This window comes from Mauremys mutica, chromosome 23 (assembly GCF_020497125.1).
Source record: "Mauremys mutica isolate MM-2020 ecotype Southern chromosome 23, ASM2049712v1, whole genome shotgun sequence".
NCBI classification, from domain to species: domain Eukaryota; kingdom Metazoa; phylum Chordata; order Testudines; family Geoemydidae; genus Mauremys; species Mauremys mutica.
Window position 1 is genome coordinate 16,306,541 of NC_059094.1, and position 24,140 is coordinate 16,330,680.

General features: G+C 53.5%; 1 protein-coding gene across 6 annotated transcripts in view; it reads left to right on the forward strand.

The window, feature by feature from the left end:
- The window catches only part of COL9A2 (collagen type IX alpha 2 chain), a 49,260-nt gene extending 26,155 nt beyond the window's left edge, over positions 1 to 23,105 (forward strand). For all 6 annotated transcript variants that reach the window (XM_044998129.1, XM_044998133.1, XM_044998127.1 and 3 more), the window contains 21 exons: positions 425 to 478; positions 1,007 to 1,060; positions 3,673 to 3,726; positions 4,394 to 4,447; positions 5,205 to 5,258; positions 6,603 to 6,656; positions 7,373 to 7,426; positions 8,198 to 8,251; positions 9,597 to 9,641; positions 10,380 to 10,433; positions 11,129 to 11,182; positions 11,940 to 11,993; positions 14,720 to 14,791; positions 15,789 to 15,824; positions 16,813 to 16,857; positions 17,479 to 17,511; positions 18,521 to 18,667; positions 20,514 to 20,568; positions 20,665 to 20,853; positions 21,407 to 21,484; positions 22,192 to 23,105. In XM_044998129.1, the coding sequence (XP_044854064.1) occupies positions 425 to 478; positions 1,007 to 1,060; positions 3,673 to 3,726; positions 4,394 to 4,447; positions 5,205 to 5,258; positions 6,603 to 6,656; positions 7,373 to 7,426; positions 8,198 to 8,251; positions 9,597 to 9,641; positions 10,380 to 10,433; positions 11,129 to 11,182; positions 11,940 to 11,993; positions 14,720 to 14,791; positions 15,789 to 15,824; positions 16,813 to 16,857; positions 17,479 to 17,511; positions 18,521 to 18,667; positions 20,514 to 20,568; positions 20,665 to 20,853; positions 21,407 to 21,484; positions 22,192 to 22,397 (1,500 nt within the window). In that variant the 3' untranslated portion in view covers positions 22,398 to 23,105. The remainder of the gene's footprint in view (positions 1 to 424; positions 479 to 1,006; positions 1,061 to 3,672; positions 3,727 to 4,393; positions 4,448 to 5,204; positions 5,259 to 6,602; positions 6,657 to 7,372; positions 7,427 to 8,197; positions 8,252 to 9,596; positions 9,642 to 10,379; positions 10,434 to 11,128; positions 11,183 to 11,939; positions 11,994 to 14,719; positions 14,792 to 15,788; positions 15,825 to 16,812; positions 16,858 to 17,478; positions 17,512 to 18,520; positions 18,668 to 20,513; positions 20,569 to 20,664; positions 20,854 to 21,406; positions 21,485 to 22,191) is intronic.
- Positions 23,106 to 24,140: the final 1,035 nt, after the last annotated feature.

Below are 24,140 nucleotides of genomic sequence, written 5' to 3' on the forward strand. Positions count from 1 at the left end.
TCTGCCGGGCTCCCCAAGCCCCCTCCTGGCATAGGTGCTGGAGCTAGGGGTGCTGCTGTGCCCCTCTGGCTCGAAGTAGTAACAACAACCCAAATTACACGGTTTCTGCCGTCAGCGCCCCCACTACATAAATTGTTGCTAGGTAAAAGAGTCTGCCGGGGTGAGCTGTCTACTGCTGCCCTCTGTGGTCCTCAGCTGCCTTCTGTCGTCCTCGTGGATGGAAGGACACGGTGGGCTGCAGCAGGAAAATGCCCCCCCCCGCCCAGCTTCTGCCTGTGTGCAAAAGCCCTGCAGCACCTGCCCGTGTGGGCGGGTTACCCCACACCCGGGGGATTTACAGGGCAGACGCTGAGCGCGCCGCCAGGGGAACCGCTTTGAGTGCGGGACTCAGGGAGCCTTAATCATGGTCTCGTTTCTCCTTTAGGGACACAGAGGCCGCCCCGGTGCCCTCGGGGAATCTGGCAGACAGGGCAGGCCGGTGAGTATAGCCCCCCTTGCCGGGCGTCTTAGACAGAGGGAGGGGGAATCTCTGCTCTCCCCTGTGCGGAGATGAGATGGGGGTCTGAGGGAAAGAGAGACCGAAGAATGGAGAAAGTAAGGATGGGTGGGGAGGGCGGAGAGGAGGCAGTGAGGAGAGAAAAGCACCAGGAGAGAGAGAGAGAGGGAAGGGGATACTGGGGGTTAGTAGGAGTAAGAGTGAGGGGTAGGGGAAAGAGAGGGGTCCCTGCCCCCAGGCTTGCAGCAGGAGGGCCAGTAAATGGAGCTGGATCTTCCCATAGTGTGTCCCAGGCTGCCTGCTCTCCCCAGCGCTGAGTGGCTGCTTGGGGATGGGTTCTCCATCCACCCCAGGGTATTCGAATCCCATCCCCCATCCCCGTCCCTCCCAGGGTCCCACGCGGGGGGACAGAGGGGCTCTGGGCGGTTTATACCTCAGCGGCCAGGGTCTGGAGCCAGCTCGCAGAGCCTTCCCTGCACTGACGTCTCTCCTCTCTCCTGCTCCCCCCAGGGCCCCCCGGGCGACATGGGCATTTCCGGAGAACAAGGCATCCCCGGCCCTCCAGTAACGTATTTACTTCAATTTGCCGTTCTTATCGCTTGGTGCTTTTGACCTAGACTCACGGCCCGGGGGATTCATGTATTTGTCACACTAGACGTTTAGGGAGCACCCCCCGCCCCGTCCCTCCCCTGAGTCCAGCACAGCACAGCTCCCCATGGCCCAGCTGACCCATCTCGCTGTTAGGGGGTTAGTCTGCCCCAGTCTCCCGTGGCCCTCTGGGGCGGTGCTTAGCGATTCCGCAACCCATTCAAGTCCTGGGACACAGGGGTGGAGCCAACAAAAGCCCCACCCCTGGAGAGGGCGGGGCCACAGAACCCAGAACTTCGCTGATTACAGGAGACAAAGGATGAAAAAATGAGGATGTAGGTCACGGGGTCAGAGCAAGGGATCCCAAGAGGACGGCAACCACAGCGCCCACTGCCATGAGAAGGAATCGAAGGAGTCAGGAGAGGGCCCGGAGGAACTATACAAACCAGGGACTGGAAAAAAGCCCTCAGCCACAGAGAGCTCCCCCGTCCTGGATGGGCGTTCGGCCATGCCAGCCAGGGCCAGGAGGGGCTGAAGACATCTAGAGCAGCCCTGGAGTCCGAAGTCTTCTGTTTACACCCAGCACAGTGAGAACAGAGGAGGTTCCCACACAAAGTGTGTGTCACCGAAACGCCTCCAACCCCACCCGAGGGAGAGGAAGGACGTCGGGCTCCGAGCCCGTGCAGTCCTCGGTCTCCCTGCTGAGCCTACTACCAAGGGGGTAGATGAAAGAGGCAAAGGGATAGGCACTGGGCTGGGAGTCAGGACGTCTGGGTTTTATTCCTGGCTCTGCCACTCACAGGCAGTGGTTACCCTGGGCTCTTCCTCCCTCTGGGCCTCATTGTCCCCCATTCTAACCTGGGGATAAATTAAACTGACTCTGCTGCGTAAAATGCATTGAGCTCTATGGATAAACTGTGCTGTATAGACGCTGTGTGTTGTTAGTGCTTCACTGTCCAACAGGGAGCCAGATTCCTTTCTTATTATTTCATCTCCCACTCGTTTCATCCAAGCTCCTGAATAGTAATGCCGTCTGTTTGCTGCCAGTCCAGGGCAGATCTGAGCCAGTTTTTTTGGCAGTGACAGGCTTTGTAGCCAACTATTCACGCTCCCCAGAGCCATCTAGTTTGCTTTTCCTTGATTAAAAATAGAGTGATCTGTACTCCTCTGAAATACGGAGGGCCCAGTTCTGATCTCAGATACGCCGCTGTAAGTCCATTGAAGTTAATGGAGGTGCTCTGGAATTATGCCAGCGTAACAGAGATCAGAATCTGGCCCCATGTCTTACAGTCGTGCTAATGCTGTGAGCGGTGAATACGGAATGCTGTTGTTACTTTGGGCTTCCCGTCAGATACTGCCTCAAACGAGATGGGGAGATGGGAAGACTTGAGAGGCATGAATACAACACGTCAGGACTTGAGAGGACTCTGCCTTCCCCCTCTAATCAGTGAGGGGGATGGAAGTGAAATGCGTCTCAGAGCCAGCTGATTGCTCCCAATGTAACACATTCACGGCATTCACATTTGTCACTGTGCCGCACACCACCGCCACAGCATATTCTCCTGCTCCAAATGTACAGGGTCCTGCCACTTTCACTAAAGGAGAATCTCTGTCTGCAGTGTAGGTCCTCTGACACACAACTGAGATGTCTGATTCCATCCAGTAGAGGGCAGAGGTGCATATGGCCAGCAGCCAGTGCATTGCACTATGTTTCCTGTATCCAGTCACCTCTGATGCTTTGCTCTATACAGAATGCAGCATAGCAACTCAGTTTACAAAATAGATTTTGCAAATCCTTTATATGACTCTTCCTTTCCTAGATCTTGTGGGGGTTTTTTAAGCAAGCAAGTTCCTCTCACTACATGTGTAGAGAAGACAGGAATGTATTATCCTGGTTATGTTGTTTACAACTAGGGAAGAAATGTGCACTAACAGCTTGTATTTTATATGACCAGTGAATGGAAAATCAATAGGCTCAATTTTCCAGCTATAGCGTAGGAGGTTCTTTTAATCTCTCATGAAATTGATTGGAAACGGTGATTCACCATAGAGATTGGGTCTGAGCACAGACCTGAGAGCCAGGGGCTCTTGTGTTCTGCCTCTGATCCTGGCACTGATTCCCTCTGTGAGCTGGGGGAAGTTGCAAATCCTCTCTGTGCCTCAGTTTCCCCCAGCTAAAAATGGGGATAATAACACCTACTCTCAGCGGGGTTGGGAGGATTAATTAATTCATCATTAATTAGCACTTCAAAGAGGAAAAGTAATAGGCAAATCCTTCAGTCCTGAGGCAGGCAAAATCCCTCTGAAATCAAGTGGGAGCTTTGCCAGAGTAAGGACTGCAAGCTCTGATCCATTAATAATAATAAACTGACAGCCTGGAGGGGCATGGGTGGAAATTGGCAGCACTTGCAGGGCATGGAGGGCTAAGCCAGTGTTTCATAATTAACACAAAAATAGTATTTTCCAATAACACTTCTAAAAAGAATCACTTTATTACTGGGCAGAGGTGTTCTGCAGAGAGACACCCTGTTTTGGGTGGAAGATCTGACCAATCCTGACTAATCTTGCTTCTTTTCTTGCTTTCACAGGGTCCTCAGGGCCTGAGAGGTTACCCTGGCATGGCGGGACCAAAGGGCCAGATGGTAAGCACGCCAGGGAGGTGTTAAACAGCTCCCATGCTTTGCAATAAGGAATGGATCCCTAGGGATGGAATGGGGTCTGGTGGTTAGAGCAGGGTGATGGGGGCTGGGAGTCAGGGCTCTGCTAGCTCTAGGAGAGGCATGTGATCTAGTGGTTAGAAGAGGGCATTTGGAGTCAGGACTGTTGGGTTCTGTTCCCGACTCTGCCACTGATCTGCTGTGTGGCCTTGGTCGAGTCCCTTCCCTGCTCTGTGCCTCAGTTTCCCCATCTGTAAAATGGGGGTAATGACCTTGACCCATAGCAGGGGGTGTGGCACAGAGTATCATCATCATCATTATCATCATGGGGGGGATAGCTCAGTGGTTTGAGCACTGGCCTGCTAAACCCAGGGTTGTGAGTTCAATCCTTGAGGGGACCATTTGGGGATTGGTCCTGCTTTGAGCAGGGGGTTGGACTAGATGATCTCTTGAGGTCCCTTCCAACCCTAATAATCTATGATTCTATGATCATTGCTGAACTCCCAGCATTCAATACCCTTGTGAGCGTCACTGACATCCATGTTTGAGAGCATCGGGGCAGGGGGGAAGGGAATTCACACGCTGACCCGGCTCCTATGTGCTAGGGAAGGACGGTTCCTAACATGTCAGGAACTTGTGCTCTGCTTTGCAGGGTCCCCATGGCTATAAGGGAATGGTTGGGACTATCGGAGCTGCTGGCAGGCCGGTAAGTCCTTTCCCCTCTCTCCCTGGGCTGCTGCAATGACTGTATGTATGTGTCAGCATCCATGGGGAGCGTCTGTGCAGCCCTGTCTGACTCGCAGAGAGCCCTCTCGTTATCCTCCCAAAGGGTAGGTCCTACCATGGTGAGTGAAAGCTCAGGGACACCCATGCAGAATAAAACCAAGATCCCCGGCCTGGAAAAGCCAGGCCGGGTGCGTTTCCAGACACCATCGACTGCCCCCGAAGTGCCGATTCCTTCCAGAGTATCCAGTGCAACCGCAGCCCCCGTCCCAGTGAAGCGTCTGTGAGTCAATCCTTTGCTCAGCTGCACCTGTGCAAATCCTTTGAATCCACTGGCCTAAATGGGAGCAACGTTCATCCCCGTCTGTGTACATTGTGTTACAAGGGGGATGAGTTTAAATAAACAGGATGCAGTGTGGCCTAGTGGATGGAGCACCGGCCCAGGGACTCAGGACACCAGGGTTCTCTTCCTGGCTCTGCCTCTGGCCTGCTGGGTGATTGTGGACAAATTGCTTCACTGCTCCCTGCCTCAGTTTCCCCATCTATCAAATGGAGGCGATGCTATTGACTTCCTTGGAGACTGGCTGATGAAAAGTGCCTCGGTCTTGTTATTAAATATAAGCCCTTGTTGTAGCTGATCACCTGGCATTGTCTACACTCCGCGATGGATTGGGAGGCAGGGCAGGCCTGTGGCCTGGGACAGCTCTGTTAAGCCTTTGCGTATTTCCCGTCTCCCGTAGGGCGAGGAAGGCCCTAAGGGGCCACCCGGTGGAGCTGGTGAGAAGGGAGACATGGTAAGTAAACTGTTTCATTCTTGCGTGGAAAGGGACGGACCCAGAGGGAAGCAGTTTAATGCCTGCCTGAGTTGTGTTACCCTGGCATGCGCTGAGCCTCCCTTAACTGCTACCCCTGTGCAGGTGTGTGCTCTGTGCACAGGTGTCTGCACTGGGTTTCAGAGGTGGCCATGCCTTATGCCCCAGGTCATATTTCACATCCCTGAAGAAGTGCTTCATGCTTCACCTGTGGGCAGATGTGCCCCCAGCCCTGGTGTTCCAGACCTGCTCCTCACACATGGCTCTGCCAAATGCCCCTCTGTCCTAAGCCCTGATCCCCCATGCTATCACAGTCTGGGCTCCCCCAAACAGCTCTGCCAATGCACTCCCAACCCTGAGCTGCTATTCCCGTCAAGCGCCTCCCCTGAGCAGAGTGGCAGATCGTTTTATGATATGGACGAACATCCAGTAGGGACTCCTCTGCCGTTCCTAAGCCCAGCTCATTTCACAAGCCAGGTGATCGAGTCCTGATTCCCGATCTGCTGGGTGGAGGGTCAGTTAACGTACCTAACACAGCCCTGCTTTCATGGATACAGGCAACATGTAACTCTGTGGCCAGACTTGGCTCCAGGACAAGAAAGGAAACTGTCTCTGTCAGGAAGTTGGTGGCTTCACCTAGCTTTCCAAAAGCTGCTGAGTGCTTTCCCTGAACGGAGAGGCTCTAGCAGCTCCGAACCCCTCTGGCCCTTCCTAATACCCCTACAACCCATGGGGCAAGAATGGTCCTGAGAGGTCCTGCAGATTGCAGTACCCCTGCCCTGCCCCCAGCTGCCCAGTCCCTCAACCTGATTCAAGGTCTTCGCCACGGCCACAGCGAGATCAGAAATGCCATCAACTCAGAGCCCGTGCAAACAGGATTAGGGGATTAGAGGACCCCCGGGGGTAAAGTCCAGACAACGGAAGAATCAAAATAAAGATTTGTGCATTTGAAATTGCTCCAGGTCACCTGACTTCCTTCACTCCCACCCTAAGCCCTGCCTGCGCGGGTAGCTTGAGAACTGCAGCTCCCAGATGTTCAGTTTCCTCTTCTTGCAGTCATGGGGGCTCCAGGCCTCCAAAGTGGGTGGCGGAGGGTGGGAGAATCGTTACCCACCTAGCCCCAGATCAGGTCCAGTCTCCCCTCCTTTCTCACCCCCTGCGACCCAGCTGTGCTGTGATCCCCCCCCTTGATTCTGCACGAGTTAACACTCCCCCTAAGGACGGGGCACAGAACCCACAACCTGATCCACTAGGCTTGTGCTGATGTCCCCAGGACTCCAGAGCCAAGAGGGACGGTAAAATAATGCTTGTTCTCCCTTTTTGTAGGGTGCCCGTGGCTTCAGGGGTCCCCAGGGAGCAATGGGCCCCAAAGGGGATAACGTAAGTGCAGCATGTCTCTGGATTCAGGCGGAGAGCCTTAGCACGAGCATCTTGCTGAAGCAGTGGGGAGGGAAGGAGCCGGGCTGGGGGCTGAATCCAGAGGAAGGAGCGTTTCATTATCCTCCCCTCTGCACCCATCCATCCATCAGAGCCCTCTCCTCTGGCTGCTAGGCAAAGACTCACTGGGTGCTGCCCTGAGCCCCATCCTGCACAGCTCCCACCCCCTTACAGGGCTCGCTCCCAGAAGCCCCTGCCTTTCTCCTCTGCTCCGTGCTGGGCCAGGGCCTCGCAGACACGCTCCTGCCCATATGGCTGCACCAGCCGCTCTGGATTCAGGGGGTGAAGCTCCTCAGTCAGCCCCGATTTGCTTCTCTGCCAAGGAGCTTGGGGGTCCCCCTCTCCCCGCCTGCCCCTCTGCTCCCCCTGCATCACAACCTGCAGCCACTTGCATCTCTTTGTTTGGGGCAGTGTCCTGTCCCACTCCCTGCGAGCTGCCAGCGAGGGGGGCGGAGAGGGCGTTGCTATAAGGTGGGGTGGTCATGCCTGCAGCAACGGGCATCACCCCCTAGGCAGCTGTCCCCAGATCCCCTCTCCGTGGTCTGCCTGGCTTCTCCACTGGGAGGCTCTGCACGTCTGGGCTTCCGAGCAGATTGGTCCTAACCCATCCCTGCCCCCCCGGCAACTTTCTCCCCGTGACCGTTCCTCCTCCTTTGCAGGGACTCCCTGGCATCGACGGTAAAGACGGAACCCCCGGCATCCCTGGCGTGAAGGTGAGAGGCCAGGAGGGAGTGGGGGGTGGGAGGAGAGATTGGGTAGGACCAGGATATCTCCAATCACTCCGCCATACTTCCCAGTGTCTCTCTTTACCCCTGAACAGTTTGGACAGTCAATTCCCTGCTCCTTGTTAGATTCCCTGTGGCTGGGATCAGGCAGCCCCAGCCCCCCGAGTCTCTTGCCTCCAGTCTGCCATGGCAGTGGGGAAGGAACGTGCACCATGTGTCAGTCAAGTGCTTGCTGGAAACCAGGGGCGCTTGGCCAGCACGACAGGGCACGGCTACTCCTGGGTGCAGAGAGGGGGCCAGCACCCTGGGCCAGGATCTCGGCATCTTTGACCTTGGTGGGGTTTGCCATCATTGGATGGATGCTGAGGCTGCACACGGATGGTTCCCAGGAGAGCGCCCCCAGTTTCCCCCCATTGGTGACCTGTGATTGGGGTCACTGCGGGTGGGGTTGGGTGTTTATAGGGACCCAGAGTTTTCTGGGGTGCTGGGAGTGCCCATACTGCCTCCTCTGTGGGGCCATTTGAAGTGAGGGGCTGCCTGGGACACTCTCCTGTAACTGCCACTGCATGTTCTTGCCCCTTTGCATTGCAAACTCTCCCATCTCGGGGCGCTCTCCCCTCATCCTGCTTGGAGCAGCAGAAGCTCTCAGGTCCTATCCCCAAATCAGCCTGTGTGCGTTGTGCTCTGCCAGCCCCTGATCGCCTCCAATTGCTTTGTTCTTTGCTGCCTCCCAGTAACGACTTGTCATGTCCCTTGCAGGGGAACGCAGGGCAGCCCGGCCGCCCCGGGTCACCGGGCCACCGAGGATTAGCCGTAAGTATCGGAGCACAGGAGCCATCCCTAACCAGACAGGGTTATCTCATTTCACCTGCGGCCGACATCCCGTAACTGCTTCCCTGCTGCTGAATGTGGTTGGTACGCCAGGTAATGCGTATCTCCAGTGTTGCCCTGGGCATTAGTGTTGTACAGGATGCAGCAGCACTGGAGGACTGGCAGTGAAATGGTTAATCTGGAATCTCCTTTAACTACAAATCAGCCTAAATTGCCAATTTTGGACCCAGATCTGATCCTTCCCTAATCCAGCAGTGCCCAGATACGGCCCACGGCTAGTGTGAACTCCCACCCGAAGGGTTACTCCATCTCTTCTGGTGCAGATATTGTTTCACTGCCTTGAGATTTCCGTCCCATCAGTCTTCCTGCTTCACCTTCCTCAGACCTCTGGGCAGTCTGCTCTCACTTACACTCAGTGTAAACGAAGACTAACTCGGCCAAAGTCAGTGCAAAACTAGAGTAAGTCAGATCAGAAGGCACTGACTTCAGTGGAGTCACTCCTCATTCACACACAGTGTAAGTGAGAGCAGAATCAGGTCTCAGTGGAGTTACTTCTGAGTTACATGTCTGTGAAAGGAGAATCAAGCCCTAGGTTGAGACTAGCTCAAAATTTGGCCTTGAATTTTGATCAGGGGTAAACTGGTTGAAATCTTTGTCCAGAACTCGAACCAAACGTTTCTAGAAGTCCAAAAAAGTTCAATTTAACTTTTTCGTCCTCCATTTTTGCAACTGCATTGGTGCTTCTGGATGGTGTTGGGGACTGGAAGCAGAAGTGGTAAAATGCTGTGAGAGAGAAGCTTTCTCGTGGCATCTGTGGCCCATTCTGTTTCACCTTTATCAAAAGGCCACCTGGGTTTTTTGGTCCCTGGTTGTCCAAGCCAGGATTCATTGTACAGGAAGGCTGGTCTCAGGAGATTTCAGCTCAAGAGGTTTAGAGAAGATTCTGAACGTTTGATCTTATTCAACGCAAGCCTTCTGAGATTTGCCCGTCCCTGTGTTTGGCTTCTAACATCTTTTGCCAGCTTTTTGCTTCTACACCTTGTGTACTCTATACATTAATCCCATCCTTAATCCTGCAGGGGGGTGGACTAGGTGACCTCTGGAGCCCTCATTTCTGTGAGTCTGTGATTCCTGGAGGCTGTAATAACCCTGCCGCTCTGCAGGCTGAATTCCATTGACCTGCGTGAGGTCCTGTAAATCAGACACTTCCCTTCCTTCAATGGGGACCTCAAAGATGCCAGGACTGTGTCTCAGGAATTGCCAATCCAACATGCACGTTACGTCCGGTCACGTACAAGCAGCCACTAACTTGGTTTTGTTTCCCCAGGGTTTGCCAGGCCAGCCTGGGGCCAAAGGCGGCCCAGGAGTTAAGGTGGGTGAAAAGAGCCTCCGTGCAGCGTGCTGGCACTGTCAGCCTCTCTCTTCAAATGATTATGTCCATCTGTGTGGTCGCTGCAAGTTGTGTCTGTACATCTCTAGAGGCCGTGGGGCATCCTGTATGCACCCGGGAACAAACCGCGCTGCAAATATCCTTCTCCTAGCTCATCGCTCGGACCATGTCACCCCTCCATTGGTTCCCCCTTCTCCATCACCTCAAACATTACTTGTATTTGGCCTCACGGCCTATCCCCACCTATCTCTCATCTCTCGTATACGACTGAGCTGTCAATTTCTACCTCCAGTCCGGGCCATGCTGCCAGCCTCCATCTGCCACTTGTTACATTTCCAACCAAGCCCCTTTGTGCTTTCCCCCGTGCTGCCCCTCCCACTGGGGAAGAGCTCCCCCGGGAACATCTGCAAAATGACCTCATTATCTTCCTTCGGATCCCTCCTTCAAACTGTCCTTTGCCTTGATGCCTACCAAAGCTTTGCAATGATTAAGCCACGGGTGTGCTGAGACCGCAGCTTGTCATGGTTGTCTCATTGTTTCTTTGGGTTCCCCTCTTTGTCTGTCTGTCACTTGTCTTCTGCTTAGACTGAAAACTCTTCTGTTCCATGTCTGTGCAGCTCCTAGCACAATGGGGCCCTGCCCCATGGCTGGGGCTTCTAGCCAGTAACAAGACACGAATAATAATACATACAATGAATCTTGTCTCTGGCTCATTGACAGGGTGAACCAGGTGCCCGTGGCCTTCCAGGAATCACCGGAGCCCCTGGGAAGATGGTAAGTAAAGAGACTCCATCTGTTTATTCCTGTGACTCTCTGGCTCTCGTCCGTCTTTGCTCGTGTTTGTTTTTCTTTCTCTCTCTATTAAGTTGACAACAAAATCAGATGCTTCCACCCCCCCTTTCTGCCCCCCCCTCACTATTTGCAAAAGATCTGGAGCTGTGGGTGTGGCTTTGGCCGCATCTTCAAGCCCTGTGTGTCGGTCCCAGGGGCTGAAATAAAGCCATGGGGGAGGCAGGGTGTACAGTGGCTTTTTAAAATCCTATCAACTTACAAAAAGAATGTCAGATCCAGGTTCAGTGCCACGTTCTCTGTTACCCAGAGCCCCCTGGGCCCTGTCCCGCCCCAGTGCCATATTGTGTGACCCAGACACCCCTGCGGCCCGGTCATAGGCCCAGTTTAGCATTCCCTGGTGCCCTGAATTAAATAGTGTGAATTAAAGGTCTGGCTTTGCTGCAAATGGCAGGTGCGGCTGGCAAGGAGGGGCCCAGGGAAGTGACAGAATGCCACTCCCCCGTGTGATTTGCCTGTGGAAAGCACCCAAGGGCGAATGATTGCATCTGAGTACCAAGAGAGGTGATAGGCAGCTGCCGCCGCTGTGTAACCCCGGCAGCTCTCTAGCTGAGTGGCAGGAGGCAGTGCTGTTCTATCACTTCCCAATAGTCAGGCCCTGCACTGGATTCTTTTCGTAGGGTGAACTTGGACCTCCAGGTGAGCCAGGGCCACAAGGTGTCCCCGGGATGAAGGTGAGTCTAGAAAGGTGCAAGGGAATGTGAGCCTGGGTTCTCCGCTGGCTTTGGCAGGGCGCGTCGTGTTGCGTAACAGTCAAAGTTACGAGGAATCCAGGGACGAGGATTCCTGGGTTCTATGCCTCGATCCAGGTGGGAATGTGTTTGAGTGTTTAGACAATGGGACTCCTGGGTTTGATCCTTGGCAAGTCCCTGCCCCTATCCATGCCTCAGTTTCCCCATCTGTAAACTGGGTCTAACCCTTCACCTGGGGGTAATGCGGCTTAATCCGTTAATGTTTGTAACTTGCTTTGAGAGCTGCGGGTGAAAGGGGCTCTACAAGGGCAAACGTTATTACGGTGTAAGGCAGCCGTGCCCCCCGGGGGAGTCCCTGCATCTGGGATCTGCCTGTGGGAAGAGTGGGGCTGGAATGGGGAAAGGGCGAGACCTGAGGGCATTGCAAGCACAGGTGTGGAACCCAGCCTGCCCATGCAAGCGCGCCCCATCTCCCCTCCTACAGCCTTTCCCCAGAGTGCCCAGGCCTGGGGAAAGGGGAAGGCAAGCTGGAGTGAACCCCGGTTCGTGGGATGCCAGGTATTAAGGAGGGTGCGGTGGGGGTGGGGGTGTAGGCAGCAGGGGTGCAGGCAGAGGAGGGTTGTGTGCAAAGCGTGGAAGGTGGGGATGCAATGATGTGGAGCGATTAGCCAGGTGGTGCAAGAAGGGCACCGACAGCCCTGGCTATTCCAATCGGTCCTCTTTTCTTTCCTCTCTGCAGGGCGATCGGGGAGAGCGGGGCCCGGTGGGTCCCCAAGGCCTCCAGGGGAAAGTGGTGAGTGTGGCTTTGATTGCATTTGTGTGCGCACGCGAAGATCCAGAGCCAGACCCTGGGGAAGGAAACGGCCCTCTACCCTTTCCTCCTCCCCGACCCCAGCAAAAACCTAGTGGCCAGGGCTCGAGCTCAGGAAACCGCTTTTCTGAACCCCCCGGCTAGCTCGGTGCAGGGGATCGCACTGCTTGGCCCGGGTTTGTAGCCAGAGGAGAGTCACTGTTGGGCAGAGAACTGAGGACACAGTGGGCATCCCGAATCAGGTCTGCTGAGATCACCAGCGGAACGGAGGTTTGTTACCACTCACTGCAAGGCCAATGTGGCAGCAGACGGGCCTGCAAAGTGAGTGGCCAGCAAAGCCGCTCTCTGGATTTGGGGTCCAGAATCAGCATGTGCCAGGGGGATCAACGGAGCAGGAAGAGTCCTGCTCGGTTTGCGGCTCCCAGGCTAAGCCGGGCACTCCGGTATCTCCCTGTCGTTTGAAAGCGGCAGAGGTTTTACATGCATTGCTCGGAGGGAGAAGAAATCCGCAGTGTGACCCTGGAACATCTCTGATGGTGGCCTGCACTGCATTACCTTCTGAGGCTGTTTACCAAGTGCACTGCAAGGATTGCGCCCGCAGTGCCACACACATCCTGCTTGACCCTGCCCAGCACAGGTGCACTGTGCTGCACGTAGGAGCACAGGGTGGATGGAGACCCAGATGCTGCAGCCTGGCAGTTAAGCTACTTATGGAAGGGAGGAATGCATTAGCAGGAAGGGGTTAATCCTGTGTCTCCTCTCACAATCTACCCACACCCCTAGGTAGTGTGGTCTAGGGGATAGTGCACTGGACTGGGACTCAGGAGCTCTGGGTTCCATTCATGGCCTTCTGGGTGACCCTCAGCAAGTCACAGCCCCTCTCTATGCCTCAGTTGCCCCATCTGTAAAATGGGGATGCTGCTGCTGATCTACATAACGGGTTTTGAGATCTTTTGATGAAAAGTGCCGTATGAGAGCTAGGTATCAGGACTAGTATTTTATGCCCCCAGCACTGGAGAGCAGGGAAGCCAGGCATGCAGTGGACTCGAGACTTCCTGTGGCTCAGTGCAGAGGGCTGCGCTTTGTGGTTATCCACACTTGTGCTTACATGCAGGCTCCAAGTAGCACTCGTAGTTGCAGCACACAGACTGGGCTCTCGGCTGCACGTGACACAGAGGCCCCATGGCCTTTGCACACCAGGGTGCATTTTGAAAGAACCAGCATGTGCACTAATTGGGATGGAGGCATAAATTTGGCTCAGACCCCAGGACGACCCCCCTCCCCCGAGAGGTTTAACATGAAGGGGCGACTGAGCCAGCCCAGCCCCTGCTGCGAGTGGCCAGACAGGGTGAGGGGATTAGGCAGCAGGAGAGAATCACTCAGGGATGAATGGCCGGCTGTGTGTTTTTGACCAAAGCGGGGAGTGGGTCTCCTCCCCAGCCCAGAGAGAGAAGGACACACAGCAGGGAGTGTGTTTTTCTGCTCTTGGGCATTTTCTGACTGCAGGGCGGGCTCTGAAGCACCTCCCCCCCCGCCTTTTCTGAGAACTCATCTGGGAGCGAGAGCATCCCCTCCTGGAGGACAAACTCCACCCCTGCTCTTCTCCCTGCAGGGTTAAACAGAGACTGTAAGAAAAGGCTAGTTTAGGAGAGACCTTTCCATTTCCTGGGCTCATCTCAAAGACACAAGAGGTTGAGAGAAACACCTCCCCCCCCCTTGCTTTCTTTAACAAGTTGTATAGGAAACTCTGTTTAAACTCTGTTTAAATGGGGCTACGGCTGTTAAATGATTGACAGGAAACCACACTGTCCTGCAGCTGCTAAGATCACGGCCTGGAAATGAGAGTTAGGTGCTAAAGGCCTGTGAGGATCTGGGCCTCATCACCTTGCTGGATCCAGGAAGACCCAGGATCGTGCTGTAAATGCCCAGCTAGCCGGAGCTTGGGTGACTCTAAGAGGGAGGCAGAAGGATCTTGGCATGCAGGATGCAAAGGAAACACAGCCCATGCCACTCAGAGGGGGTCTCTCCTCCTCTCCATGGTCACTAGAGGGTGAACACACGCATGGAGGGGTGGATCAGCCTCTCCTGGATACTGCAGCGCGGCAGCGCGTGGTGCTGTGTTCATGGGAGTTACACCTCCCCTGGGAGTTCTGTGCCTGAGGTTTCCACAAACACGTCGTGGTACAGACCGCTGGGCTCCCTAGGTCTGGGCAGCATCACCGGGTGCAAGAGGTCCTGCTTTACTGTTCCCACCAGCGCAAGAGGGAGAGCTGGGTTATGGGTCCAGTGGCTCGGCAGCCTAGATGGCAGGAGAGAGATCACTTGATCGTTACCTGTTAGGTTCACTCCCTCTGGGGCACCTGGCATTGGCCACTGTCGGCAGACAGGACACTGGGCTGGATGGACCTTTGGTCTGACCCAGTCTGGCCGTTCTTATGTTCTTAGTCTAGAATGCACTCGTTCGTTCGCTATCTACCTCGCTGTAGCCTTGAACATAGCTGCATCCCATTCAAATAAACAGCTGCAAATTACTCTTGGCCCCGCTCTCCTCACCAGAGCTGCCACCTGCCCCGCCCCTGAAGGTCTGTGTCTTGTTCCTACTGCTGGTTTCATCCACACACCTTTCTTTCTTTCTTTCTTTCTTTCTTTCTTTCTTTCTTTCTTTCTTTCTTTCTTTCTTTCTTTCTTTCTTTCTCCTTGATTTCCAGGGATCGAAAGGCGAGCAAGGTCCTCCAGGGATCCCGGGGCCGCAGGGCCTGCCAGGTGTCAAAGGAGACAAGGTAACAGCATGAAATTCCTGACCGGGGGCAGGACAGGGATGAGGGCTGAGGCTAAAAGCCAAGATTAGAAGGGAGGTGGGATCCATAAAGTCCACGTGGGATCTCCCCATGAAGATTTAATTTAAGTTTAGATTACAGTGATGGGGACTGTAGAAACCCTGTAGATAGTCACAGTGGATATGGCGAGTGGGGGGATGCAGCTGCTCGATCTGTGGCTGGGGACAGTGGATGGATGAATGGCTGGACACTGTGGGAATGGGAATGTCTGCGTGGCCCCAGGATACGATTTCCCGGCGCAGGTGAAGGCTGGGCCCAGCTCCCAGCGCCAGCAGATCTTTCTCGCTTTGCCTCCCGCGGTTTGGCGGGCTGGGTCGGCTGTCCTGCCTCAGGCAGTGGCGCGGCAATGAACTTGCCCAGGCAGTTTGTTACAGTCCCGTTTTTAGCTCCGTCCATCCCTGATTTACAAGCCCAGTCAGGAACCTGGAGGCTTGATCCTAACCCAGCTGGAGTCACGGGAAAGTTTCCCATTGGCTTCAATGGGCATGGGCTGGTTCAGGCCCAGACACGCCCAAGTGGTTTAAAATGGCAGCGCAAATGAATGCTGAGGTAGCACTGGGCATGCAGTTCTTTGAACTCACAAAAGTGGAGACCCAGTGAAGCCCGGCTGAAAAGTTGGCTCCAAGGCCCAGGTGTAATAGAAGGAGTAAGTGGCTTTATTCACAGCATCCAGCCGGGCTAGGAGGAGCCACCCAAAGCACTTGGTCTGGTGTAACCCGGGAGGGAGACTTTAGGACGGATGTTATTTTGGTTGTCCAAAGTCCTGCTTAGAAAGAGGTTGAGGGATCTTTCTGCCCCCTGCTAGTGTCTGACCACCCCCACCCCCATTCTGCCTCTGATGTAAAACACCGATGGTGCAACACGCCTTGTCTTCTCGGGCCAAGGCACAGACGTGGCATCACACAGGCAGGTCCTGATTGTTCTCTGCTCTCTTGCCTAGGGCTCCCCAGGAAAAATTGGAGCCAAAGGTGACATCGTAAGTAGCTGACCTTCCGACTGCTCTGGGAAGCTGACTCTGTTAGGGTTGGGAACTGTGGGCTGGAGAGATACTGGCCACTGTGTTTCCCGGGTGGGGAGCTCATTTCTAATGACCTTCTGAGCAATCCACGGCTCAGTGGCTTGGTTCCCGTGTCACCATCATTGTGTGTTAAATCCCAGGTGGCTGTTAAAACCCAGGAAGTGTGGCTCTTAGCTGGGTATCATGCTGGGCTTCCCGGAGCCTTTAATACAGCGCACGCAAACTCCACAGCGAAGCCAAGAGCCGAGCCAGTTTGTAGGATGCACTTGGCATTGCTGAGCACCGAGCAGAAATTAACTCCATTCCCACCGATTGTATCCCAGCATGCACCGAGTCGCATGTGAAATCCTCTCTGTGTTATTTTAGTCTTGGTCAGGAAAAGGAAGGGTCACAGGGATTTAGGACTGGCCACACTGGCACTGGGCCATCAACTTCTGGTGTTCTTCTCCCAGCTGTGACTGGTACCAGATGCTTCAGAAGATGCATCTGGCCAATTATTCAGTGCTGCACATGGGGGTGGACATTTTCCTTCCTGACCAGTGTGGTGCTTGGCTTTCTCCCTACTGTCTGAGGTAGCACGACATGGCTAATCCTTGGGATAGACCCATGGAATCGTCCCCCTTTCTTTATAATCTTCATGCAGGGCCGGGCTTTTAGACACTGGCCTCTGGTTTGTCGCTCATTTTATGGGCGCAGCAAATTATTGAATATAATGTAGGTCTTTTAGCTCTCCAGGGACTTGATTGTATCCACACATCAGGCACTTGCCCAATTCAGTAACCAGAGCATCTGCAAATGATTGGAAAGGCAAAATTGCAGGCCTCACGCCAGAGACTTGGTTAAGCTGAAAAGATGGCCCTGGAGGCATGACTGAAATTGTTCTCCCCAGGGTGGGAGGTAGAGGGGGAGGAACCGCATTGACTGACTCGGTTTTTCTTCCCTCTAGGGAGACCCTGGCGTGGAAGGCCTTCCCGGGGAGAAGGGGGAGAAGGTAAGGTACCCTCTGGACAAGGCTTCCTCGTGGCCCGTGTGTGTGTGTGTGTGTGTGATGCCACCATGCTGCTCCAACATTACTGAGCCACGCCACAGCACACATTGCTACACCCGAGTGCAGCGTCCTGATGTTCCATTGGCCCCATTGGCTGCTTTCGGGCATGGCAGCATTTCCGGAGGCTCCCTCTTGAAATCCAGAGGATCCATCAACAATCAGGGCAGATGCTGACCCTGTTGCTGCCCTGGTACTAGTCAATATTCTCATTAACGACCGGGATACTGGAGTGGAGAGTGTGCTTAGAAACTCCGCGGACGGCAGCAAGCTGGGAGGGGTTGCTAGCCCTTTGGAGGACAGGATTAGCATTTGAAAGGACCTTGACAAAGTGGAGAATTGGTCTGAAATCAACAAGATGAAATTCAATGAAGACAAGTGCAAAGTACTTCACTTAGGAAGGAAATATCAAACGCACAACTACAAAATGGAGACTAGCTGGCTAGGTGACAGTACTGCTGAAAATGATCTGATGGCTCTGTGATCTCCCAGGGAGGGTGCTGAGCAGTAACACAAGGGCTTGTGGCTGTATCTACCAATCACATTCCCTTTCTCCTCTATTCCTAGGGGGAGTCAGGCGAGCCAGGACCGAAGGGTCAGGTGAGTAACTGTGAATTTAGGAGTTAACGACTCGCCGCCCCTCTGCTCTCAGCTTTCCCTCCCGAAAGCCCTTCGTGACTCCTTCGATCACTGGATGGAGTCTGTGGGGCTTGGTGGGGGTCAGGCGGGAACTCTTCTCTCTCTGTAATTGTTCTAAGAGATTCAGAAAACTGGACAACTACGAGGAACCAGGATGGATTCAGCATGGCATGATCCTGTTTCAGTTCCATGGGTCAAGCTCCTTAGTGGTCTATGGATGATCCCAGTCCAAGGCCATCCCACATCACCAGCCTATGCAGCTGAAAGAGCCATGGGCAGTTGATGTCTCGGTCCCACTGGAGAGATGCCTGCATTGCATAAAGCACCATTGCCACCAATAAACCTCCTTGCTGGAAGCTTCAGCAGAGAGGCCAAGGGCTGAATGGGGTGATGGAGTCTGAACTCCAGGTTGGGTCCCTTTGGGTCAGGGTTGAGAAACATGTTAGCAGAGGTTGGCTTGGGGGAAGCGTGTCTATCGCCGTGTCTCTCATGTGGACACACAGAGGACATCATGCTCCAGGGATCCCAGCACTTCTTGGGAGCTGTAGATTCACAGGGACAGGAGAAGAATAAGCCTAGACACCTGATTTCATTAAACCAGCTGTTTTAAAGAATATAAGGCCCGATCCTCAGCTGATGTGAATGGGCATAACTCTGTGGAACTCAATGAAGCTTCAGGGATTGAAACCAGCTGAGGACTGGACCCAAGTCCTGTGTGTTTTGCTCTCTGGTGGGAGCGTGAATATATTTCCTCTAGCGAGAGAGAGACCTCAGCCACCACATTCAGAACAGGATCCAAATGCCCCCAAGGGTCAGATCTAGGCTTTTGGGCCAGCCCGTTGTACATCCAGCTATCAAATTTGGATTCCCCCAAAGTGCTGATGTTTAGGATTGGCTCCATCTTTAGCGTCCAGACCAATTGGCCTCAGATTATCCTGTTGCTGATCCTCTCTCTCTGTGTGCATCGCAGCAAGGTGTCCACGGTGAGCCTGGCTTTACTGGCCCCACTGGAGACGCAGGGTCACCTGGTGTGAGAGGTTACCCAGGACCCCCAGGCCCTCGAGGGCTCAACGGAGAGCGCGGTGTGCCAGGAATGCCCGGGCAGCAGGGCGTGCCGGTGAGTAGCTCCCTGCCCCATACCCTGGCTGGGACCCCTGCATGTCCCAGGGTGAAATGTGCCTTAAATCCATAGGGACATCACTGAGATTAACCCTCTGGTCTCCTGGTGGGGATGGGGTTGAAGAGGATGGCGGTGGTGGGTGGGGAGATGAAATGAAACCAGCCAGAGCTTTGTCTCATCATTTAGCTCTACAAATGTCGGGGTACGAGGGGGATCTGGGCCTGACCCCGCTCCATTGACATTAATAGCCAGAGCTTCACAGACCTCAGTGGAGCAGGAGCATCTTCTGTTTGGCCCCAGGTACAGGCTGGAGAGTCCTAAGCAGTAGGAGCCAGGCAGGTAAGTATCTTTAATAGGATTTGGGCAGCAGTGCCCTCTTCAGGCCAATACCGAGCACTGCAGAGATAGGCCCAGCTGGCTGAATCCTTGGGTTACTGCGGAGAGATCATGTCTCTTGAGCCAATGCTTCAAATGCGGGTTTTATGTGGAAGGAGTGACTGCGGGAAGGCTGGGGAGTTGTGTTTCCATCTGCAAATGTGAGCTGGTGCCAAAGGTTTAGCTGCTGCTTGACTTGAGGTGCCCTCTTTCCATCGGCAGCGGGTTAAAACTTGCTGCTGGTAATAATAATTGCAGCCGTTATGGACAGTATAGGCCCCTTTGGATGGAGGATTGAAGGTGCTTTCTGGTGAACAGGCCTAGTCAAGCAGCAACTAAACCTTTGGCACCAGCTCACATTTGCAGATGGAAACACAACTCCCCAGCCCTCCCACAGTCACTCCTTCCACATAAAACCCGCATTTGAAGCATTGGCTCAAGAGACATGATCTCTCCGCAGTAACCCAAGGATTCAGCCAGCTGGGCCTATCTCTGCACGTGCACGTGGCGTTTCCCCCTCCCTGCCACGTGCACATGGTCAGAGCCCCTTCGAAATGGCTGTTCATTGTTGCTCTGAGTGTTTCACCCCTGACATCTGTGCACTACCTAAGTCCTCAACATAGGGCTGAAGTGCGTCTTAAGTGACGCCTCAGCTTTGTGCTGGCTGCTCTGCACGGGGTGAATTTTGCCCTAAATTCACAGATTTAGGGGGGAAAAATTAGCAACAACAAATCCTCAGCCTGCAGGTCAGACAGACCTGGCGGATCCGGATCTTGCCCCTTAGCTTAGGGCTTCTTCGCCTTTTCCTGCATTTCCACTGCCGGATCTCTGTCCCATGCAGCAGCATGAGATGGCCAGGGTGGTCATGATCCCCGACACTTGCTTGTGACCCCCAGGTAGAGACCTCCCGCTCCCTAGCTAGCAGCAGATCATTCAAGGGGCTGTGATAGTGGCCAGGTTTCCACTGGGAAATGCTCCCCATCAATAGATGTGTTCGGTTCTATCCGTAGCCAGCACATGGCATATTAGCGTGTAGGACACATGGCTGGTTTGCCAGCTACTGCATCTCCGGGCATGCCATTACAGCACCCCACCCAGACCCTGAACACACACAAGTTCCCTACAGCTGAACCTATGGGGAACAAAGAGTGGAGGTCAGGGATGCCCTGGGAAGTCCTTGTAGGCCCCAGATGGAGAAGCCCTGCGTTAGAATACTATTGCCCTGCTAGGTGAGATGATCCGTCCAGTGGCTGCTGGATTCCCAGGCTTCAGAATGGTAGCACCGCAGATCCTCTTGATTGCGTTAGTGGGGGCAGGCTAGCCAATGAGGCGCCCCATGCAGTGCAACTGAACTCGTATCCCCAGGTAGGGTGGGGTTGGCCCTGCAGCGAGTGGCTGCGAAAGAGCGTTAGTCTCTGTTGAGCAGGCGGCCGAATCTCTGAGCGTCTCTCCTCTCTCCTGCTCTCAGGGCCGGGATGCCGGGGACCAGCATATTGCTGACGTGGTCTTGAAGATGCTGCAAGGTGAGTAGACGCATGGGCCCCACCCCCTCTCACCCTGAGGCGGGGATCCCCCCAGCTGAGCCCCCCACCACAATGCTCCCTGCATCTGCCTTACAGAGCAGCTGGCAGAGCTGGCAGTGAGCGCCAAGAGAGCAGCACTGGGAGGAGCAGGCGTGATGGGGCCGCCCGGCCCCCCAGGGCCTCCTGGATCACCTGGTGAACAAGGCCCGCATGGGCATGCTGGACCGCGTGGCATCCCGGGCATTCTAGGAGCCCCGGGGCAGATCGGCAATACCGGACCCAAAGGTGAGTGAGACACTGGCACTGCTGCCTTGAGACAGGGAATCACTGGGGATCAGAGGGAAGGAGCTGCCCGCTTCATGCCCCCTCCTCTCCTGATTAGAAACTGCCGCTGCAAATAAAACATGGACAACACTTGGCCATTTTCCCACCAAAATGGATTTTTTTTTTTGCTAAACTGCTTTACATCCCCCGCCTTCACCCCGGTTGTATTTTCTTTATGTAATCCCCAATGGGCATTTTTGATTGGTCAGCTTAGTCACATGATAGGATTTTCAAAACCATTTTTTCTGCCAGATGACCCCTGTATTATATTCTACTGGCTGGACCCTGAATCTTATTTTGGTGTCTCTGTGTAGATTGGGACAAACACACACACTCCTGGGCTTGATTCTCCTCCTTCTCCTCTTCCTTCTTGGCAACCCATTGTCACTGAGTTCTCTTCTGGCCCTGCACGACAGCTGCCTGCCAGGGTACCCCCCAGGTCCTCTCCTTGGACGCATTCAGCCATCACTTTTACGCTGCAGTCACAACAAATCTCCCCCTTTTTTTCACGCAGGGAAACGAGGGGAGAAAGGCGAGCGTGGCGAGGTCGGGCGTGGACATCAGGGTATGCCGGGACCACCAGGTATCCCAGGTAGGCTCATTGCTGAAATCTGACACCCCTATTCCGATGTTTGGGAGCAGAAGGTTAAGAGTACAGAGGCTACTCTCTGTGGCATAAACCCATTCTCAGTCCTGATCGGTGACATCCCCAGCTGTTCTGGTCCTGGACTCCCCTCATGCCTCTCTGCCAATGCCCCTCCATCCTTATTCACGTTACTGACCTCCCTGTTATCCCAGTCCTGGGCCCCCAACAGCTTTGCCAATGTACCACGGTCCCCTCTACTATTCCCATCCTCAGCCCCCCTCACACAACTCTGTGGATGAACCCCAGTCCTGACCAGCCCAGTGACACAGCCAGTAACTGCCTGTCCTCCCAGCTCTGCAGATATTGTCTTCCTGCTCAGGGCAGGGCTCAGATATAGGAACCCGTGAGGCCTCCAATGGGAAGATGCCAAGATACTTGGTTGCTTAAATCTTCACTTGATGTTTATGGCTAACGATCCCCTGACAAGTGAGAGAGTCCCAGGACCTGACTTCTCCCCCTGCAGGAAGTTCATTGATTTCAGTGGCAGTTAATTGTACCCTGCCTGGGAAGAACTTGGCAATTTCCACAAGTGCAGCCCAACCCAAAGACCAGTGAGAATCTTTCCATTGACTTCAGTGGGCTCTTGAGTCAGATGAGAGGGACCTGTCCTGGAATATCCACCCCTGGACACTGAGTGTTTCCTCTCATTCTAGGTCTCCCTGGCATTCCTGGACATGCCATCAATGGCAAAGACGGAGAGCGAGGGTCCCCTGGAGTCCCTGGAGAAGCAGGCCGACCTGGTTTACCTGGGCCTGCTGGTCTTCCTGGATTCTGCGAGCTGGCCGCCTGCTTAGGAGCCTCTGCATTCACCTCAGGGCGCCTGACTGAACCAGGCACCATCAAGGGACCTTCGTACTGAGTGATGTGTGCCAGCATCCTTGGGGAAAATTAAAAACAGGAACTTTTATAGACCAAGCCGGCAATGCACCATCAAGACATGGCCAGGCCGGGGCTGGGAACCAAAGAAATGGGGAACTCCAAACACATGAAAAGAAGATAGATGATATGCCTTAATGCTTGGGTATCAACAACATCCACGCTCTTGTGGTACGAAGACGGCACTTGGCCAACCTGAGAAAACCCAGACAAGGGGAATAAAAGGCACCAATGGGGATTTAATTATATATATAATATAAATGCTCAGATACCTTGGATTGTGGCAGGGGAAAGATCCAGAGGAACAAAGGAGTGGGGGCAAAGGGGTGGTTTATTCCAATATTTTGTACTTAGTGTTAGGGTCCATTAATTACCTCATTCTGATTTTCCCCACTTTCCACACCCTTCTAAAGTAAATAAATGGCCTTTTATTAATATTCTCTTATTCTTTGATGTTCTCTTTGGAGGGGAGGAGGGTTTATTGTTGTGTGTGCCCTTTTTTGGTGCTATTTTTAAGAGACAAAATAATTGTGGTTTAATATTTAACTAATCACCTGATCAATGTCAGGCACCCCCGAGCTGTAAATCTTTGTAAAATAGGATTGTTTTATAAATAAGAATGAATAAAAAAAGACCAACTTTTTAAAAACAAATGGACAATAAAATCAAGATGGAACGTTAATGAACTTAATCAATGCGTTGATTTCTTTGAACAAAATAGGGGTTTGTTGGTTTGGTTTTTAAACAAAACACAACTGTGTTGTTATTGCTGTTATTTTATTATTATTTTTGGTGGGTGCCTACAGGGTCAAATACCCTCCCTGTTTAAATTATTCCAGCCTCTTGATTAACTTCATTAACAAGAGTTATTTATTTTGTGTGTGTTGGGGAGAAAGTGTGGCTCTTCTTGGGGTTGGAGTAGCCCTGTCAGCAGCTCACCAAAGGAAAGTGTGTGTGTGTGTGTGTGTGTGCGCGCGCGCGCATTTCAGGAGTTGTCCAAGGTGCTGATCCAAAGAGTCTCTAATTCCGAGTGGCAGTACTGTTTACATTCTATACCCTGTGTGTTAGACTGTAATAAACTTGCTCAGCTGTCCACAAAATAAAGGTAATTGGTGGAATTATTTTTGTTGGATTTAGATGGGCAGAAGTTTTTTTGTTTTGTTTTTTGTTTCTAGTCCTAATTTTCCCCGTTATTAAGTTGATTCTTGTGCTGGTGACAGACCCCTGGAGACTAAAGTCCTCCCTTCATCCAGAGCAACTACAGTCTTGGTATCAGCCGGGCATGCTCTGTTCACACTGCTCCACCACTGTCCCTCAGCTGCAGGGATCATCTCTAGGAGAGAAAGGGCCGTGCAATCTCCATGACCCATGCAATCACTGCTCTTGCTCCCTTAAAAAAGTAATGAAGGCTCAGGGCCCAGACCTGCCAAGGTATTTAAGCACCTAACTCCCATTGAAATCAATGGTCACTTCCTTCTTACCCTGTCTAGGAGTTTATCGGGACCCCATTCGCATGTCTTCAACATCAATGGATTTAATCCCACAACCCCGCTGGGAGGTCAGGAAGCACTGTTAGCTTAAATGGACAGAAAGGGGACCAGGGCACTGAGAGCTTAAGTGATTTGCCCAAGGTCACACAGAGATCCTGTAGCAGAGCCAAGGCTCAACCAGACCAGCCATCCCTTCAGCACTTGACAATGATGGCTCTAAACCAGAAGAAAAGCAA